At 40.4% G+C, this 19,505-nt stretch overlaps 1 protein-coding gene across 3 annotated transcripts in view; it reads left to right on the forward strand.

The window, feature by feature from the left end:
- Nucleotides 1-19,505, forward strand: part of LOC102385518 (G-protein coupled receptor 98) — a 172,099-nt gene that overhangs the window by 150,581 nt on the left and 2,013 nt on the right. For all 3 annotated transcript variants that reach the window (XM_025207808.1, XM_006026796.3, XM_025207809.1), the window contains 2 exons: nucleotides 8,481-8,672; nucleotides 10,449-10,626. In XM_025207808.1, coding sequence (XP_025063593.1) covers nucleotides 8,481-8,672; nucleotides 10,449-10,626 — 370 coding nt within the window. The remainder of the gene's footprint in view (nucleotides 1-8,480; nucleotides 8,673-10,448; nucleotides 10,627-19,505) is intronic.

A 19,505-nucleotide genomic window follows, 5' to 3' on the forward strand; every position in this document is an offset into this window, starting at 1 on the left:
CCGTAAAGCCTCGGCCCCAGCCCGCAGCGGCAGCCTGCCCTTGCCCCATGTGCAGATCCAGGGCCACATGCCCCCCATGCCCTCCTGGGGTGTGTGTAGCAGTGAGAGCTACCACCCCCTCCCCGTGACTCCCAGGTGAGCTACTCGCAACTCCACCCCACACTCCTCCCCGGCTGTACAGCATCGCCTCTGACCCAGCCCATGCTCCATTCCCTCCCTCATCACAGGGCCTTCGATCTGCTCCTCCCGCACCCCTTCTGTCCCCCGTCACCCCTTCCCCAAAACAGACTTACCAATCGGACACTGATCTACAAGCTGCCCAGCTGCATATTGGCAATTGTATTGGTATCGACTGATATGGATCGTTAAAAATTGGCCATCAGTATCGGCTCAAAAAATCTCTATTGGTGTACAGCCCTACTTTTTTTTACGATTGTAGTATTTAAATTTCAAAGGTAACCTCTCTGGAAACATGAATGGGAGTTGTCGTGAGCCCATATTATGTGACTTGATATCAAGAGATGCTTTTGCAATCATTACACCATTAAAAGACCTTTAATTTCTTGAAACAGAAAAAAGATTGGAAGATCGAGAGCTTTAATATAATAAAGTAGGCATAAAGGGCTTGATATCAATTTTTTTAGATATATAGAGCACTGCACAAAAATAGTGTATGCAGTGACCATAATTATTCATGCAAATTGCATATTTGGAGGAACAAGTATACAGTAATACAGAAATACCTGATTAGAGTGCATAATTATGTATTTGTGGCTGACATAGTTGCATCAGTGGCTGCTATTTTGAAAAGAGTTTAGGAAAGACTGCATCAGTGCCAATACAAAGCTGTCCATTACATTGTACTTGCTTATGATTCCCTGATTATGATTCATTTGTCATAATGAATCACTTGTTCATGCGTGGCTTCACTCCTTCACCTTGTACATATAAGACATGAAAAGGTATCAGCTTTCATTGTCCAGTATTTACTATAGGGAAAGTCTGGGATTATTATTGGTCTGTGTGCCAAGTACAAACAGCCTTTCTACAGCCCAACAGCGATGGAAAACTTCAGGAAAAACAGAAAGCAGCAGCATAAGAACTAGCAGTAAATCCGTTAAATTCCCCAGGGAGGTTCACAAAAGAGTTAGCTAAGGCACTAAACTTCAAAATCATCTTAACCAAGAAGTCTCCACAAGGAGGAGGGGCAGCAACATACGTGCCCACTAGTAGCCACCAAAGAAACCACAGGCAGCAGAGAGAAAAGACCACCTGAAAGCAAAGTTGTACCAAGTAATACAAACAGCCACCATGAAGCAGACAAATGGAGTACTGTAGAGGATTGGCTGCCAAGAGCCAGGTATCAGCATCCAGAATTTAAAGTTTTCTAGAATCTATAATTAATAAAACTGAAAATCCAAAATTAAATTAAAAGTGTGTGCCCTACTAAAAAAATAAAATCTAAATCCTACCACAAATGAGGCTGAGGTGTTCAGCTAATACGAGATAATTTATTTGAATCATGTGCAAGCTTCTGTTGAAGCTGGGCCTGATCTCTGTTTTGTGACTTCCTGCTCCTTACTGAGTGATCAGCCTCAAAAGCCATGCCACTCCTTCCAACTGAGAAATATTACTGCTGTTTGTTGCTCCATGAGCCCAACTACAGGAAGAATCAGCCTGCACTAGGCAAAGAAGAAACTTGGCCCTAGGCATAGGAGAGCTTTTTATGGGGGGGAAATAATATCTAGCTTAAAATATGAACATTTTTAATAATTATTTTCAATGTTATAATGCTGCTGCATTGTAACATTCCGTTCTGATCTAACACAAGATTGTTCTCTTGCCATGTCTAGAAACAAGAAATCTCAAAAATACTCACTAGAGAGCTTGTTCTTATGTGATTTATGCTCCAGCACTGCAAAGTCAGCATATTTTGAAGTATTCAACTTCTCAAAGTTTTTCCATATTCTGCCTCCAGCTTCTCTGATTTTGGTTTTAGCTATTTAATGGTTGGTTCTGTTTTTCCCCTAATTCCATTGATTTCAGTGATGTTTTGCTGAGTTGCACCAGCTGAGAATATTTCCCTTTGTTCTGAGTCTACAATATTATAAGTACATTCTTTATCTAAGCCATATTTGTAGAATAATATAGCAAAGCAACTGATAGGCTGTCAAATTCAAATATTGACTAAGGCTTGTATGTATAGGGTAGGTTGTGCTTTCAAGGGAGATGATGATGTTCTGGTGTAGGATAAGGCTCTGGAATTGTTTGGGTGACATTTGCTTTACCAGAAGTCCTACACAACTGCTTTATTTCTATCAATAGGAAATCCTCTCTGCCTGAATAGCCTTATTTGAAATTCCTTTTACAGGGAAGGTTTTATATTGGAATGATCTGTTTCCAGTTAACCTTGGAGAGGCTCTGAAATGTCAGGGTATATATGCTAGGACACGTGAGTGTGTGTGTGTTTCTTTAAGAAAGATGCAATGTCTTGATGCTCAATGTCACTTTCCATAAATACAATAAGGGCACATCCCCGTGAGCAGTAACGTACATTCCCTGCGGACACCTAGCAGCAGCACACATTTGTGCTGCTGTTAGTTGTCTCTGGTGAACACACCTGCATGTAGCAAGTTGCCCCGGGTGGGGTATGGGAGGCTGGGGTGATCTGGAAGCACAGAGACTGAGCGGCAGCCACAGTGTGGCTCTGGAGGGCCAGGCTCCAGTTTTGGGCAGTGCGCATTGCTGTCACATGCGCTGCTCTGCCCTGCTCTGCTTTTTTCTGACATGAGTTTTCTTGACACTGGGATCTCCCAGTGTCAAAAAAACTCACTGTCCTGTTAATTTGCAGTATGGCGACCACCTGCATGTGCTGTTTGCTGCACCACAGACAGGTCTATGGTGCTGCAAACTACACATGTGCATTTGTGGGGATGAGCCCTAGATATTTTTCTTGACTCCCTTTAATGGGAGAAGTGCTGTAAAGATGGGTTTTGTTGCTGACCTTCAGTCTGGTATATTTTATTATTTTATATTACAATTCTTAAATTCCCAGCTTAGAAGAGCTCAGCGCTAGACAACATAACAGTACAGATCCAAAGATGAAGAGAGTCAGAACATAACCAGTTTGTGCTAGATATATAATGAAGGCCACTTCAATGAGTCATCGCTTCAAATCTGTGTATGTGTTTGTGGGGGAGTGCTTGCATTGTGTGCTTCTGTTGAGAGCCATGCAATGCCTGTACTTAAGTTGTTGGCTTCAGTAGCTGCCTACTTCTTGCTTTTCAACAATACAGTAGAAGAAAAATCAGAATTTCCAAATCACAACCGATTTTACTGTTGTTATAGACAAGAAAAAACTAAAATGAGTAAAACATATCAAATAACTCCCTTCCCACTCAAGAAAATCCCAGCACTAAAATAGAAATAACAAGGTAGAAAAAAATATGTATAGGACTTAATGCTTGAGTCCTTTGTTCAGTGGAAACTGTGGACCCTGTAAGGTGTCACTTTCTGCTGCCTATAGTCACAGGGATAAAATGACGTTCTAATTTATTAATCTGGCTGATCTACACAAGACCCCTTTGGGAGGCAAAATGAGTCTTATGTTTGCATATCACTGATTTGAATAGTACAGCGTGGATCAGCTTCAGGGCTGTTTTAAATCCATTGGCTGGAATGGTTGCCAGTGGACTGTAGTGTGTGTTTGCCACCTGATGACTTTTTCAGATCAGTCTTTCCTGACTGTTTTGTGTTGCTACAGCCAAGGTGGGAGGTCATGGTGGGAGACCATAAATTGCCAGTGTTGTACAAGTGTGTTTGCTGAATCATCTTGGTAACAAGTACCTGATTTAGTATATGATCATGATCACTATATCCCAAAATAGAAGTGAAACAGTCTGTGCAGCTTAGCTAAATATCACACCCACAATTTCTAGTCAATCACCAGATCTACATGAGGAGGGTAGTGGCAGTGGCATCATGCTACCTGAAACTGCCTGCCTTTACTTTTTGTCTGTGACATCCTACTGCTCTCTAGTGCTGTTCTCTTCTGTTTTCAGCCACCGATAGCAGCACAAGCATTTCTGCCCATTAGTGCCGCCTTCTCTGTCATAGAAATAACAGCAGCATTAGTACTAGTCTTACCATGCAATTGTAACTCACTGATGAGTGTGTGTTCCTTTCTGTGCCTGCTTCATTTGTGACAGCCCACAGTTATGGAAGCTTGACTCTTTATCTCAACTTGTGGCACCTCATGATTTTATCTCTGGAAAATCCATGTTTTCATCCCCTGGTGTTCTCTCATGATCATTTTAGTCCAAAGCCAATTTATTTATCTCAGTCTGTCTGCACACTTCACAGAACTAGTTTGTAAAATAAAGCCACTGCTTCTGAAGGTCTGTGCAAATCAGAAGGCAGCATTGGTATTATGCAACTGATTTTTTTTAGACAATTGGATTGCCTAACTGACACCTGAGCAGCATAACTATCTGGCTTACCTGTACCTCTGCGTATCTACTTGCTGGAACAATTGTCTGCTGTCACTGAACTGGTATCTCTTTTTCCACTTCACTTGCTGCCTCCTTTCCCATCGTCCTGCAGTTCTGGTAGTTGCCATACCATGTTTCATACTGGTTCTCTTCTGCAAAACTGTTCCTATATGTCCTTAAAGATATTGGGGTAGAATCATCTTGATAGGTATCTTGGTAGAACGTGAGTCAACTTGGTCAAAACGATCAATAACAAAATTTAAAATGGGAATCCATCATTTTGCTAACCCCATTATTTTCATAGTCACTACTGCTAGAAAAAAGACTTTATGCTGTGAAAGATACTGCCACTACTGACAACACTAGTGTGTATACATTTTCACTCCTATTTCAATGCAAGCCATCATCTAGGTACTAATATTTAACTTTTAGCTAAAATGGGAACAGATAAATCTAGCCTGATTCAAGGCTTCTCAGTTTTTATGGTTGCTAAAACTCAGCAATGTGTGTATAGAACTACTTGATTACACCAAAACAATGTGAGCATACTTTGATTTTGCAAAAGGTAGTTGCAGTGGCAGCTAACAGCCATAATTGCAGGGAGTCTATTACTTGAGGTCTTTTTTAAAACAGCCATGCATAAGCTGATTGATGGTACATGGCATCACTGTGCCAACTCCTCTCTTCATTGCACATGCTTCAGTTTTCCTTGCACAATTGGGGAAGTGAGTCAAAGAAGGAGCCACCCTCTTCTTGGTTAGCTGTGATAAAACAATGCCTTTGTGAATTATAAAGAATAATGAGATACAATTTGAACTGCTTGATCAGCTATTGCTTGAAGGCAGTGTTGCAATATTAAACACACAAGAGTAGGAGTACTCAGGATTCTTGATCCTAACATCTGACTCAATCAGTGACTCCCCTTTTGACTCCCTTTGTGTTCTTAGGCAATTCAGATAACCTCTCTGAGACAATTTACTCGGTACATGAAAACACAAGGCAGCAGTTTCATCACCAGTGTGCATCAAAATGTGAGAGTCTCACTGAATCACATATAATGAATTTTGTCCTGGTGTTCAGTGCTAAATATCACTACAGTAGCTTCTTGCAGGATCTCAAAAGAACACAGAGATCCCCAGACATTAGCACCTCTTCTGTTTATCACTAAGGTAGCTATTGCAGTACAGTAACTGGATAGTTTTAATTTTGGAATACATCCTTCAGGTCACTGAAATTAAACTCTTCACTGATCCCATTTTCCTTTGGACTAGGAGCATATTACTATAAAACAAGAAAAGGGTTGTTTTAAAACTTGACTTACACAGATGAAATCTGGTCAGTCTCTCAATTTTTCCCTGGACTTAGTTTAAGATAACAAGAATAGGAATTATTTAGCACTAGATATGTGAAATACAGTGAAAATTAAAATGGTTCATCAATTAGTAACCATCCATGACACTTACGAATCCTGAGCCTACTTGCTTTGTGCATATGCTCATACTTTCTTGCTTTGGGCCTCACTTACATTCATCTGTTTATCCACCTGTTGTTTTGTAGAATAAACAATGGGACCAAAGTGTTTTTGTTTGTGCATTGCCTAGGGCAGAGAGAGACTCTAGTAACCAGGAACTACCACAGTAAAACTACTGAAGGAGAGTACAGTGACAGAAAGAGCTGATAGGGAACAGCCAGCAGTCTTGTGGTTGCTTTGAGGTGGAGCAGCTTAAATGGCTGCTGGGGCTCTACAATGTCATCATTTTTCCCTTTGCCAGTCAACTATGTCTGTCTTCTTTCTGGATTATGCTAGCCACCCCTACAGTAGACCGGTAATTGGTGGCACTTCACACCCTACTGGTTTCTCCTGCCAGACTGGCCACACCTAAGTGGATGTGGGCCTGCTAGAAGTTGATACCTCCATAACCACATCCCTTTTCCTTATGATTGTAAACAGAGGTGCTCAATCCTCTGCTCACAAGCCAGCTCTGGGCCCAAGTCCACCATGTCATCCAGCCCATGGAGCTCCCCATGAGTCTGTGGGGAGCCCTACAGGTCATGGCCCTGCACACTGGATTGGATTCTCAGGGTGGCATGGGGCCTGATCTTGGAGCATGGGGCTGGGCAAAGGCAGCATCTGGCTCCAGAGCCCAGCCTCAATTTTGGGCCAGGTAGCTTGGGGTCCTGGAGCCCAATCCTGGCATGCAAAGCTGGGTGGTGGCAGTATGGGACCCCAGAATCCGATCCCAGCACACAGGGTCTGATTTGTTCTAGAGACCAGCCCTGTGCCATTCATTTGGTGCATGGGTCTAAAACACTGAATGTCACTATTGTAAGAGAAGGGAACATAAAGTTTTGACATGAGGGTGATTTTTCAACATTCAGGTAACTGTTTGAAAATGCAAAGCTTCAGATGAGACGTGCAAATATTATGGCTGGGTGCTTGGACACTGAAATCCTGCAGAGATATAGGATATTTGCAGTCAGGGCTTTTCTTTTTCAATTTATAGACTTACATCATTGTGTAGAAGGCAGGGCAGGGTGGCACTTTGGAGATTAACTGGTTCAAAGAAACATGAGCTTTTATAGGTAACTAACTGCTTCATCACCCGCCTTGTCAGATGTGTAGTTTTATTTACTCCAGATTATTTATTTATTTATTATTAGTACTTATTCATTAGCCATTACTGACAAAAATCATGCTGTAAAAGAATCAAAACAATTATTTTTCTCAATTCAGTTAATTCTTTATTAACATTTTTATTGCCTGTTTTACTGTCACAAAATAAACAAATGAGATGCAAGCATTATAGGAGTTTTGTGAGAATATTTTCCTGGTGTTTAGCTGGTTGGAATAGAAAGGGGCTCCATCTTCCTTTGCTGTGCTGTAGGTAGCTGTAGACTAGCTGATGATAATGGCTCCTTCTGGTCTTAAAATCTGTTAATCTGATAACATGTGGTTTCATTAGGGCTGCTGTGTTGTGGGTGTGCTTGCATGACTAACTTGGGTGTTCCTAGTCTTGTTTTCTATTCAAAGGAATTCCTTAATACATGCAGCTAAATCAAAGCTGATTTAATATTTATTACCTCAGTTACCAGTTTGTGCCTGCAGGTACCTTTAAAGTATCTTGTCCTGTTTAGTAAAATTTGTTTCAGAAGTCCTGAGGACAATATTAGCCATAAAGACAATGCAAATTTAAAACCAGGAAAATGTTCTGCATCCTACTTTCCAAAAAACTCCTTCTCTAGCATGTTGCCTTTTTTTTAAGTTTTTTAACAATTAGACCAGAAAGAGAGAGTTAGTCTGCATTCACCAAACTTGAATTATAGGATTTATAGGGAGATAAAAGACACATTTAAACACTTTGTGTTAACCCAATCTAAAGGTCAAAATTAGCAAGCTTTAAAGGCAAGCTTCAGTGACATACAGTAGAGCCTTTGTAAAAATCATAAATAAAAGACAGTGTTGAATTAGTGGATAAGGAGGATTTAATTTGTAGCTACAGCTGGTTATGTATGACAGCAGCAATGGAGTTTACATGAGATGGATTTTGGGGCAGGAGTATTAGGATCTACCATGTCAATAAGAGAACAAATAAGCAGCAGCCAGTTGTCAAGTCCAGTTGTAAAGAAGTCCCTAAACCTGTTTTCTCCTTGTTTAGGCAACTGTGAAACATTAGTTGTTTTTGTTGTTGTTGTGCTCCTTTGTTCTGTAACTGGGTTGGCTAAACCAGATAATCATTATTACTGATCCCTTTGTTTTTACTGGAAGTCTCCAGATATAAACTGCTGGCTACTTCTAGGTCTGTGATTTACAATGATATCTTCTCTTGTTATCCACTGTATCACACCCCAGTCATATGAACCACTGACTGTTGGAGTGATGGGAAGCATCTGCTCTGGCATGTGGCAGACTTTGTCATAAATGCGCTCCTAATCCAGTTCAAGATTGCTTTGTTTCACATATTGATGTTCTTTTCTCTTCCTTTTTTTCAGGGTCTTTATGTCTTTGTAGTATATTTTATCCTACACAATCAACTGTGTTGTCCTGTGAAAGCAAGTTACACTGTGGATATGAATGGGCTCAGCACTCCAGGCTCACCCTTTTTTACCCACGGCAGTGGCATGCCAGCACCAGGAGGAGAAATCAGCAAATCTACTCAGAATCTCATCGGTGCTATGGAGGAGGTACCTATTTGATATACCTCATGTCATAAGTATGAAAAATGCAGTTATATATTTGATGGGAAAGCAACATAATGGGATAACTTGGATTTGGGATGAAGTTAGAGCTATATACATACAACCATAGAAAGGGCTGTGGCTTGTACAGTAAATGTTGTTATTCTCAGGAACGATAACACTGATGTGAATTACAACTTTTTCATAAAGTTTATGCCTGACAATTACTGATTTTTCATACTACTTACTAGCTTGCTTACAGACATTTGTTATAGCACTGTGAAAACTGGATTGATTTTGTCAGGTTACTGTAGTTCTAAGATAAAATCCTGTCCCTGGCAAAACTCCTGTTGACTTCACAGAACCAGATTCTCACCTCCAATCTTTACTGATGCTATAAGGAGCCTTGTCAGATGTCAAGATATGTAAAACAAAGATATAATACTCAAAATGAAAATATTGTAGGGCTTTTCCCAGACTTTTCTCTCAGATTCAGTAACTTCTTCAAACTTAATGAGACTTCATATCTTTCCTTGTCCATAGCCCTCCCTTTACACAATAGTGCCTAAAATAACTTCTGTTTCCAGTCCCTCTGTTTCTCTGTCCATTCTGGGCCCTGACCACAACCAGATTTACATTTTGTATACTATAGGACTGCAGTCCCTTGTTTTTCCTACCTTATGTGCACTGATTTGGACTGGGGAGTGAGAATTTTCCATCAGAAGCTGCTGTTTTGATGGAATTGAAACATTCTTCAGGTTGATTCTGTTAAAACTTTAATCAGATCTCCCAAGTATTCCAGATCTTCACCCGGCCTGCTTCTTTTCCTGAGTTTCTCAGCTCCTCACTTGGTATGTGAGGCCAGTTCTGTAGCTTACTGAAACTGCCTGGCTTCCCAGCTGCCACACTGCTGGTCTTTGGGAAAGGCAGGATTCCAGAAAGCCAGAAAAAGTTCAGTATTTCACCTGCAGTATTTTTTTTTAATATATATTTTAGTGATGAAATATTATTTTTTTTAAATTCAGTCATTTTCACAAACTAAAATCCATTTTTTCAAGTGCTCTAGCTTTGAAGTAAACAGCAAATGGGATACAGCAAAAAAGATGTCCAAGCTATCAGGCTGTCCATCAGCATTTTCAAATACATAGGATAGTGTGAAGATAAAATACTGTTATGGTATCATTGGAAGGCATTGGGTTGTCACTGAAGGAATCATATGAAAAGGAATGAAAATGGATCATGAGTTGTGGAGAGTAAAGGTAAAATTAATCAAGGGGAGAACCAGTGCCAGCTCCCCTAATCTTGGGGCAAGGCTTACTCACGAATTGAAGCTAATGTGGTGATGGGGGTCAAATAATAATCTGGACAAAGGTCTGGTCTACATCAGTCTATACCAGGCCAGAACTCAAGGTCTGCCAGCAGAATTGCCAGGGTGCTTACACTCACTGCTCCCCTTTGATGGCACAGCCCTTTCTTCTGCTGATAGAGTAACAAGTTCTGTGAGTGAAAAAGGTTTATACTGCTGCCTAACAGGCAGCAAAAGGCATGCTTCTGCCAGCTGTGGCAGCCCCTTTAACAGTTGATGCCTGCCAGATTGCCTTGCATGCCATGCTGGCACAGCTGCTATATTGGACCTCCACAGATAGCTTCCCTATGGTGGTTGCTGTTTGCCAACTGAACTTCTACCAGCCAAAGCCATATAATGTAAACAAGGCCTAACAAGACAGAACACTAGCTTTAGTAATAACTGAAGTTCTGAGGCTTTTTTTAAACTTATTTAAGGTGTCAGCAGACTGGGAGAGGGCATCCCTGCGGCCAGCCAGTCAAGCCAGCGCTGCCTTTAAGCAGAGTCCGCAGAATGGTGCTGCTTTCCATGCTACTGGGGGATTTAGTAACGGCTCATTGATGACTGATGAGGAGTCACAAGAGTTTGATGACTTGATATTTGCTTTAAAGACTGGTAAGTGGCACTTCTTACTTCCCCTTTTAGAAGCTTATGCTTTGCTCTGATACACAGCAGTTTCCCATGGAGTTACTGTAATATCAGATCCAGTTGCTGCTAATGCATTCCAATTGCCGGTGCAAACCTAGAACAAAGTTTTGTTTTGTCATGACCTGTTATTCCATAAACTAAAAAATAATGTGCAAATTGTTTTTAAAAAAAGAAAGAAAAAGAAATAGGCTACAAAAATGTAATTTAAAGAACATTAAGCTTGTGGTGCAAACATACAGAAGGAAACAGTTAGTTTGGAAGCTCTAGCATTTCTTCTCAAGTAGCAATAGGCGTTAAACTTACTGCATCTAGGTACTGGATGTCTTGTATTGTTCCCTTGCTTTTACTATTCAGTCCTTTTTTTCTACGGTGGTTGATCATATTTACTAATTAGAATATGGAAGAAGTAACAAAGAACAAATACCAGTGGTCCTGGGAAGGATAATATTGTGAGGACAAAACCTGCCTGTCTTCTCACACTATACCATGGAAACTTGGAGCCCAGTCATGGCATGCTTGAAGGAGTGAACAAGATGGGGTTCAGCGAATAACACCTATGCAGGAGCCAGTTGTAATTAGGTTGCGAAATAGCTGGAGAGCACAAGAGGAGAGTGGCCTGCCTGAGATGCCTACATTTACACCACACTTGTAAAACAGGCATAGTCAGTGCAACAGACAGTCATAGATTAAGTATAAGCATTCAGAAAGCCTGAAGCAGAATTGATCTAAGTTACACTGTTTTGTGTAAGCAATGTAGTTTAGATAGTCCTGCCAATAGCTTTGGAGCTCCCAGTTAATGCCTCTAGGGTTCCCATCTGAGTGGTTCTCAGTTATACCCATCTCTTGTGTGACAGTGAGATCACGGACCTCCTAAGTCTGTCTAGAAATGGGTACTACATAGGATACAAAATTCACTAACCAAGTGAAAAATTCAAGAATATAATAAAAAGTCACTATTTTTGTCTCCTGTCTTTGGAACACTGTTGTGGGGACACTCTCAGAGAGATACCATCAAGAAAATAAATTGAGTATTTATTCTGTGCTTTATGCTGTGGTATCATTCTAAAGTATTTCTTTTTTTAGAGGCCACAAAACTTTGTGTAATATCTCTGAAAACGAGGAGTATGGGTGGGAGCACCAGAAATGTTGCTAATGAAAGGGTAATATTATTAAAGATAGTTATACTATTTTACTTCTTGATCCAGCTCCCATTAAAATCCATAGAGTGTAACTAGTTGGATTTTTCCTTAAAAAATTGAGCCAGAAATGTTATTTTTCATTTAAATTCCTAATACGTTGTGCAATAGTTGTGTGTGTATTGTTATATACATCGTGTGGGTCCTGGATCATATTTGATCCTTTCAAATATGAGAAGATACTATTTAAAATTTAAATTCTATGCATTTTTACTTTTTTTATTGTCTCAGTTATGCATGTGTGCAAAGTAGATCTGCTGTAAATCTGAACTGCTTTGGATAGGTTGCAAAATTCCTGTTTAATTAATTAAAAAGTGCACCGTGTTTTTTTTCTGCATATATACAAATCTGACCGTTTCAAATAGTTCATATTCCTTTCTGTGTTTAAGAGTCTTACACAAGTGATTCAGCAGAGCTTCCAACTGCATCACTTTTAAAGTGTCAATATTACAGTAAATCTACACAAATACATATATCTGCTGGTGCCACTTTTAAAGTTACACTATCATCATTTAGGTCATCTTTTTTAAGAAGAAAAAGAAATCTGGAAGATAATTCTTAGAGATTAAGCACAAAATAAACAGTTGTTATAGAGTAAAATATGAAAAGTTAGTGGCAATGATATTTCTTTGCATTGTCTGCATTGTCTGTTAAATTTCATTTTCACTGGATATTTTTCAGCATATTTCAATTTTGTTTTCCCCATATCGACCATGATTTACAAAAGCTGGGTGCCTAAAGTTAGATATCGATATATATTTTTAGGCATGTAGGAAGGTAGTTTGATTTTCAGTCAACAGCTCCTCTGGATATGCACTTTTAAAGATGCTGGCTTTTGTTCTTTAAAAGACTCTAATGGAAAACTGGATGAACCAATTTATAAGATGTGGAGACACTCACATTCATCGGCCAGATGTTGCACATGTTCACTGCCAGACATAATGTTTGTTATCTTAACCAACTCCAATAGCTTTCGTGAGTCTATTCACACCAGTTAATATGACATAGCATGTGCCTGACTGGACCTTAAATCTTCAGAATCAGACTGGGAACATCAGTGACTAAATCTATTAATTTATTTAGCAAGAGTAGTAATAGTTTGTCATAATTTGAAGGAACTTTAATTTATTTGAGAGCCAGGCCTGAGCCAAGACTAGTTCTGATGGAGGCCATAAAAGTAGCTAAATGATCTGATTTAAGAGCTGAACCTTACAGCTAGCCCCAGCCACATAATGTACTCAAGCATCTCTGAAGTTCAGAAAAGTTTGATTCAGGATCCAGGGGTTTTTTTTGGCTATGACCCATTTCTATTCTGTACAGTATGTGTCATGCAAACTTCATCCAAAATCCTTGACAAAGTCAAATTACACGGATAAACAACAATAGGTAGAAAAATTAAAAGATTCAAGCAAAGGAGAGAAAAGTCAGAGCTATTAGGAAACATTGCACTGACATGACAAAGAGGTTTTAAAAAGCTGTTTTGGATGAGTGAAGCTTCAGTAGGAAATGTTGTGGGACCAACATTGGTGTAACAAGGTGAGCAAAAGTGAGTAAGTATAGAGAGCAGACAAGAGAACAGAAAGAACAGTCAGTCCATAGACGACTTAAAAATAAGATGGCAATTTTGACCTGGACCCTGAAACAATAAGTCTGATCCGACTATGTGAGAAATGTAATGGTATATATAAGCAAAAAGGTAGCAGTGTTCTACGCATTCTGGAGGCTAAGCAACAGAGACCTGGGGAGATTGGTCATAGAGGCAGGAAGAAATGAGGGCATAAATGAAAACTACATGGCTAAGTACAGACAGTTAAAAAGCCCAAGGCTGAATCAGTTCAGTCTTTGCAGGTTAGTCTGAGCTGCGTAGATTGAACTGCTAAACAAGTGAACAGACATTCACTTTTGAATCCAGAAATGCAGCTACATGCCTGCAGTGGCTTAGGCCAGAAGCTGAGGGGAGTGGTGCTGGAGCATGCATCCATGCTTGGCTGAAGCAGACAGCTTGAGCTAAGGCTAGCCCATTCACCCTGCAAGGGTGGGGTCTGTGGGGGAGGTACAAAGCATTCTGGGATTTGTGGGGACTGAGTTTACTTGAATCTAGAGGAGATCTGGGACAGAATTTCAATAAACCAATTTAACCTACATCAGTCAAGTCTGATACTACATCCATCCAGGTTTATCTTAAACCAGTTTCAGCCATTTTGAAAGCAGTTTATGTGCACTGAACTTCTGTTGTTTTACAGACTTGCATCAATTTCTGATCACTTATACTGGTTTAAGTGTAATTTCTGTTCCTGCCCCAGAAGAGATGTTAGCTGTGGGAAATGTTGCAGAAGCAGAGGCAGGAAAAAAACTTTTTCAAAGTTAAGGAGGTTGGCTTTGTTCTGGATCACAGAATTAAAGGTTGAGTTAAGAATGAAGAAAAAGAAATATCTCAATGCACTCTTCTTCCTAAAGAGAAGTAGTATCTTCTGGTTTCCATTAAACACTAATTGGCACCTAATTTTCAGACTGAGGAGAGAGGCCAAAGAATAAATGCACATAGGACTAGAAAGGACTTCTACCTCCTTTGCCTTTCTCCATTTGAGGGGATTCCCCATGTAGTGGTGTAATATAGAGAAATCTGAAGGTTATTCAGACTTACATTAGCTGCCAGTGTCCTGTGTGTTGTACCAGTAGCCAGGACTTGCTGGAAGTATGAGTAACCAGTTATTTAATTTTTCCATCAACTCTATACTGGAAGGTATAGCATAAAAGCCATTAGAACAACTTGATCTTACCAAAAACTCCCTTGCATTGTTAGTAGAGAGACAGTGATAGCAAACCAGGTAGATAGCAAACCAGCTTCAAAGCAGCTTGGTGTGCAGGGAACAGAGAAATAGATGCAGCTTTCTGTAACTTGTGCAACTCCCTGAGCTTCACCTCTGTGTAAGGAATTACAGAAACATTTCCCCAAGAAAAATATTTTAAAAAAATATACTACCCGTCAATGTCTTATAAAACCTTATTTGCTTCCTACTAGTAATTTAGTAATTAGTTTGGCTTAAATGATTTATTTTATTTCATTTCCTTTGTGGCTTTCACAATAAATCAAACCATTGTGCTTCTGCTGTAAAAATAATTATTCCTTAATTAGTTTTTGTTAATTGCATTAATTAGCTAATCGTTATCTTTAATTTGGGGTTAGATTTCATTTTGCTGCTGTGATTCCTTTTGCAGGGTTTATTTTGAGAGTAAACTTAATTGGCCCCTCCCCTCTTAGATTAATTTATATAAGTACATGTGGTCTTACTAAGTGAAGCAAAAGACCATTTTAAAATGATTTCCATTTGAGTACAAATATACTGCATCTCTGCTGTTCACAAAGAATTAAGGATCTAGATCTTCCACACACTGTGTAACAGGAAGGGGGTTGATACTGCTGCTGCTCATCCTGCTGCAGAGTTTCCAGGTTTCCCATTAGGGATGCCTTTTGGCAGCACAGGGCAAGCGGTAGGAACAAGGTCAGTAGATAGGGATTAATACCGCTGTTGGTCGCCTCACCACCAGAGAGGTGATCATTTGGCCAAAGAGACCCAATAGTTCAGATACAGCACGCCAACCCCAATTATTTGAACAGCCGTGGTATAGAACAAAAAACCAGTAGGAGCTGGCTGTAGAAACCAGGTTGCTCGAAAACTTTGTTCCTCAAGCAGAAATGTTAACACTACAGTTGCATGCTAAGTTTACTGATTTCTCAGTCTCCACCCATGTCCTGGCTCCTTTATGCACTCCCAGCCTCACCTTTCTGTGACGCACGCAAAGCGAATGTTGTAAAGTCCCTGTGGGCCAGAGGAAAAGTTCAAAACCATAAATGTCTCTAAAACAGGCCGCATGCACTGTTTCTATCCTCTCTACTCGTCCTGCCTATATAGCATGAATAATCATTTTTGCAAAGCTCAATGTAGGTTGCTGGCTGCCAGGCTGAATTTGCCTCTATTAATATTTTCCAAAACAGCACCCTTCTTAGTTTTCCTCTTCCCCTAGTAACTTCTGTATTCCTTTCCACCCTCTACTTTAACAGGAGAGAGAGAGGATGCCCTTAGTCCTGTCTAGACCTAGTCTTGTGGCTAATGTATCTTTCTGGGATTTAGGAGGACCTAGAACCAAGGTCTTTTGCTTCCTAGACAAGTATCCTGACTAGTTGGCTACTGGACAAAAAGAAAAGTGGACTCTTCTCCTGACCAAGCTGGATCCCAACGTGATAGAAGTGCATAAGACTGCCCCACTGAGAAAATGGGAGAATTTATGTGCCTCCCCAGGTAGAAAAGAATCATTTTCTGGAGGCACATTAGGCTGTCCATTAAGAGAGTGGTAGAACTATGAATCTGCCTGGGTGGAGAAGGATTGCATGCCCAACATGAGATACGTACATTGTTGACTATTGTCAGCAAAGACTTAGGCAGTGTTATCAGTGGGACACCTGAGTCATCTGAACTCTTTAAGCAAGAAAGAGATACATTTATTAAGGCTATAAAAGTAGGTAGTTGATAACAGTGAAGATAAACACACTTATCTCAACTGGGAGGACCAGGAAAGGGATGCTGAAACCTGGCACAGTCCTCTGTTTGTCTGAGCCTATCATATGTATTGTGTGTTGGATGCTCTTCTGTGTCTGTCAGCCTCAGGTTTTTTATATCTATGTGGTCACATGCTATGGGCTTTTTCATGCTTGGGAACAGACATAGATGACAGTTTTCTCCTTCCCTGACACCACAATAGACCCTTTTCAACACAAACTGGGAAGAAGGTTAACAAATGTGTATAACTGGATTAGCAAATATTTCAAGAAGTTCAACAGGGCAGCAGCGGAGGCCTTACAGGTATCTTTGAGACACTGAGACTCTAGGCCTTGGTGTCTTATAGCTATATACTCAGACCTAAAAGGCACTTTTTTAAAAGTTGGCTTAGACATTCAATTATTTAGTATCCCAGGAAGGAGCTGGAAATAAGTCCTCATTGTCTGTAGCACAGGTATGGTACAGGCAGAGGCAGTGCTAGCTTTCTCCTTCTGCCTCTTTAAGGCACATAACATATGACATGAAGGGACAACCTCAAAGAGTAAAAGAAAGATAAAGGGGAGGCTTCCTGACCATTTGTTTGACGTTTTATTCATTAATGCCAACAGAGATACTAAATGAGAGGGTGAGCATGGGTCCACTAAGACTAACAGGTCATTTCCATTGAACGTGAACTTTGTTATTGTTTGTTAACAGTCCCTAGAGTCATCCAGCCCCATAAAAAAGAAATAAAGTATGAATGTATATGATATGTTCTTAATGCATATATTACATATAAAATACAAAATGTGATTGACAGAAAATACTGCATGTGTATATAAGACAAAGAAATTCCTGAGAAATTATATGAAACAAAAAACCCCCAAGTTGTATCCCGTGAAAAATACTATAGCAAAAGTGGGAGATATATCAAGAGAACTAAGACAGATGAAACTTGGGTCCCAGCTATGGAACAACTGAGGTACATCCAGTACTGGAATGCACTGAATAAATCTTTCAGCCAGTAGATGTCACTGGAGGGACCTTGCTGTTTTGAAAGGGAAACTAACTCATGCAGTTTACAGCTAATCCTTCATTACAAAAAAAGAGGAAGAATGGCTTTCTTGAATACCAGATGATATTGTTGCTAGACAAATTGAGATAAATTATTGATACTGCGTATGGGAGTGAGCACCAAGCACCTTTTTTATATTTATTGAAAAAAACATTCACTCAAGCCTCTCTCAGGAATTACAGGCTTCCTTTGGAATGATTGTATTCAGTTTTGAAGCTTGAAATGCTCCGACCTGAGAACACCTTGGCCCTCTGAACTCTGTAAGCCCTGTCTTGTAAAACATTCCTTGCCTTACTGATGTGTTGACCAACTGTTTGGTAATTTGGTATCCTGGTTACATTTACACTCTAATTCCTAAAAAGGATCAATTCCTAAACACTTTCTCTGCGGTATCAACAGCAGAGGAAGGACTGCTATAAAGGGAGTTAACCTACTTTAAACTCGGGTCAGTTGGATCAGTCATGGGAATCTTCTTCCTTGAAAGGATCCCTTTTTACCTTGCATACTACATATTTACATTTCACTTAGAAACATACTTATGACAATACCAGATTAGACTACATTGTCTACCATCCTGTCCTCAATAGTGGCCAACATAGAATACTTCAGAGAACCCCTGCTTTGGACAATCCTGAAATAAACAGCCTATAAAAGAAATCTTTTTCTAAATCCATGGGTTAATAATGAGCTTATGACCTGAAGCATGAGGGATAGAATACCTTACATATCGTATTTACCCAAATCCAAGATTAGTTTGAATTCAAGATGAACCCCCCCTCCAATAATTAGATTCTATGCACAGAATCTAATTATTGGGGGGTCTCCTTAAATTCATAACCCCCACCGCTGCAGCAAGGAAAGCAGCAGGAGGAGGTAGCAGGGAAAGCAGTGGCCAAGGGTAGATAGCCTAGTCACCACCTGCCCCCTCCCCCCCCAATACCATGTATCCACAGTGATTACATCCCCTAGGGCCTACTCCCTGCCACCTGTTCCCTCTGCCACTTGCCTCCCCCTGGTGGTGGCCCCCTGATGCCTGTCCTTATTGCCACTTGTTCTGCCATGGCCTGCCCCCTCACCACTTGTCCTGCCCCCTTACCCTTCCTTCCAGTCACCACTTACTCTATATGGTGGCTCTGGCTCCAGCTCTGGCCCAGTGCCTGAACTACATGGTTGCTCCACCCACATCCAACAGCAGGGCAGCATCTCCAGCCCCAGCCATGATCAGGGATTCAGAAGCCCCCTACTGTTACACCAGTGGTTTTCAGTCTGTGGTCTGCAGACCATGTTTAAGGGGTCTGCAAAAGATGACTATGATCAATCAAAATATGTGAATACCCACACTTACAAGCTCTTCAAAGGGGTCTACACCTCCATTTGAAATTTCCAAAGGGGTTGACACCTCCATTCAAAATTTGTAGGGGTCCATAAATCAAAAAAGGTTGAAAACCAATGTGCTTCGTGATCTTCCCCACTTTCCACTCACATTGTACAATGTCTGCCACTCTCCCCTCCCCAACACCATGCATTCTCCCCTACACCATGAGATCTTCCCTGCACTCCCTCCACCCCGCACCACATGATCTCCCATGCTACCCTCCCCTGCATCGCACAGTCTCCCCTACATCTCTCCCCACCTCCCACCACTTGGTTTCCTCATGTTTCCCTCCCTGACAACACACAGTTTTCCCCATGCTTGTTCCCTTGCTGCACTGCACGATCTCTCTGGGTCAGAGCCAGAACCACAGCAGCCCCCTAGCCCAGGCTATACTGAAAATGAAGATGAGGTTTCTTTTTCCCCATGTTGAATGAGGAGAGAACAAAAATCATCTGGGATTCAAGTACATAAATACAGTATAAAAATAATTATATCTAATGCAGATGTGAAGATCTCATTAACCATATAAATGTGAAATGCTTTTCATAATCTATACACCTTTTTGTCTTAAAAATATCTTGCGAGCTCCACAGGCTATTTATGTTGTGCAAAAAGAATTCTCATTTATCTATTTTAAATATCTTTAATATTATTGAGTGCCA

Source organism: Alligator sinensis, unplaced genomic scaffold (genome assembly GCF_000455745.1).
Source record: "Alligator sinensis unplaced genomic scaffold, ASM45574v1 scaffold545_1, whole genome shotgun sequence".
Classification (NCBI taxonomy): domain Eukaryota; kingdom Metazoa; phylum Chordata; order Crocodylia; family Alligatoridae; genus Alligator; species Alligator sinensis.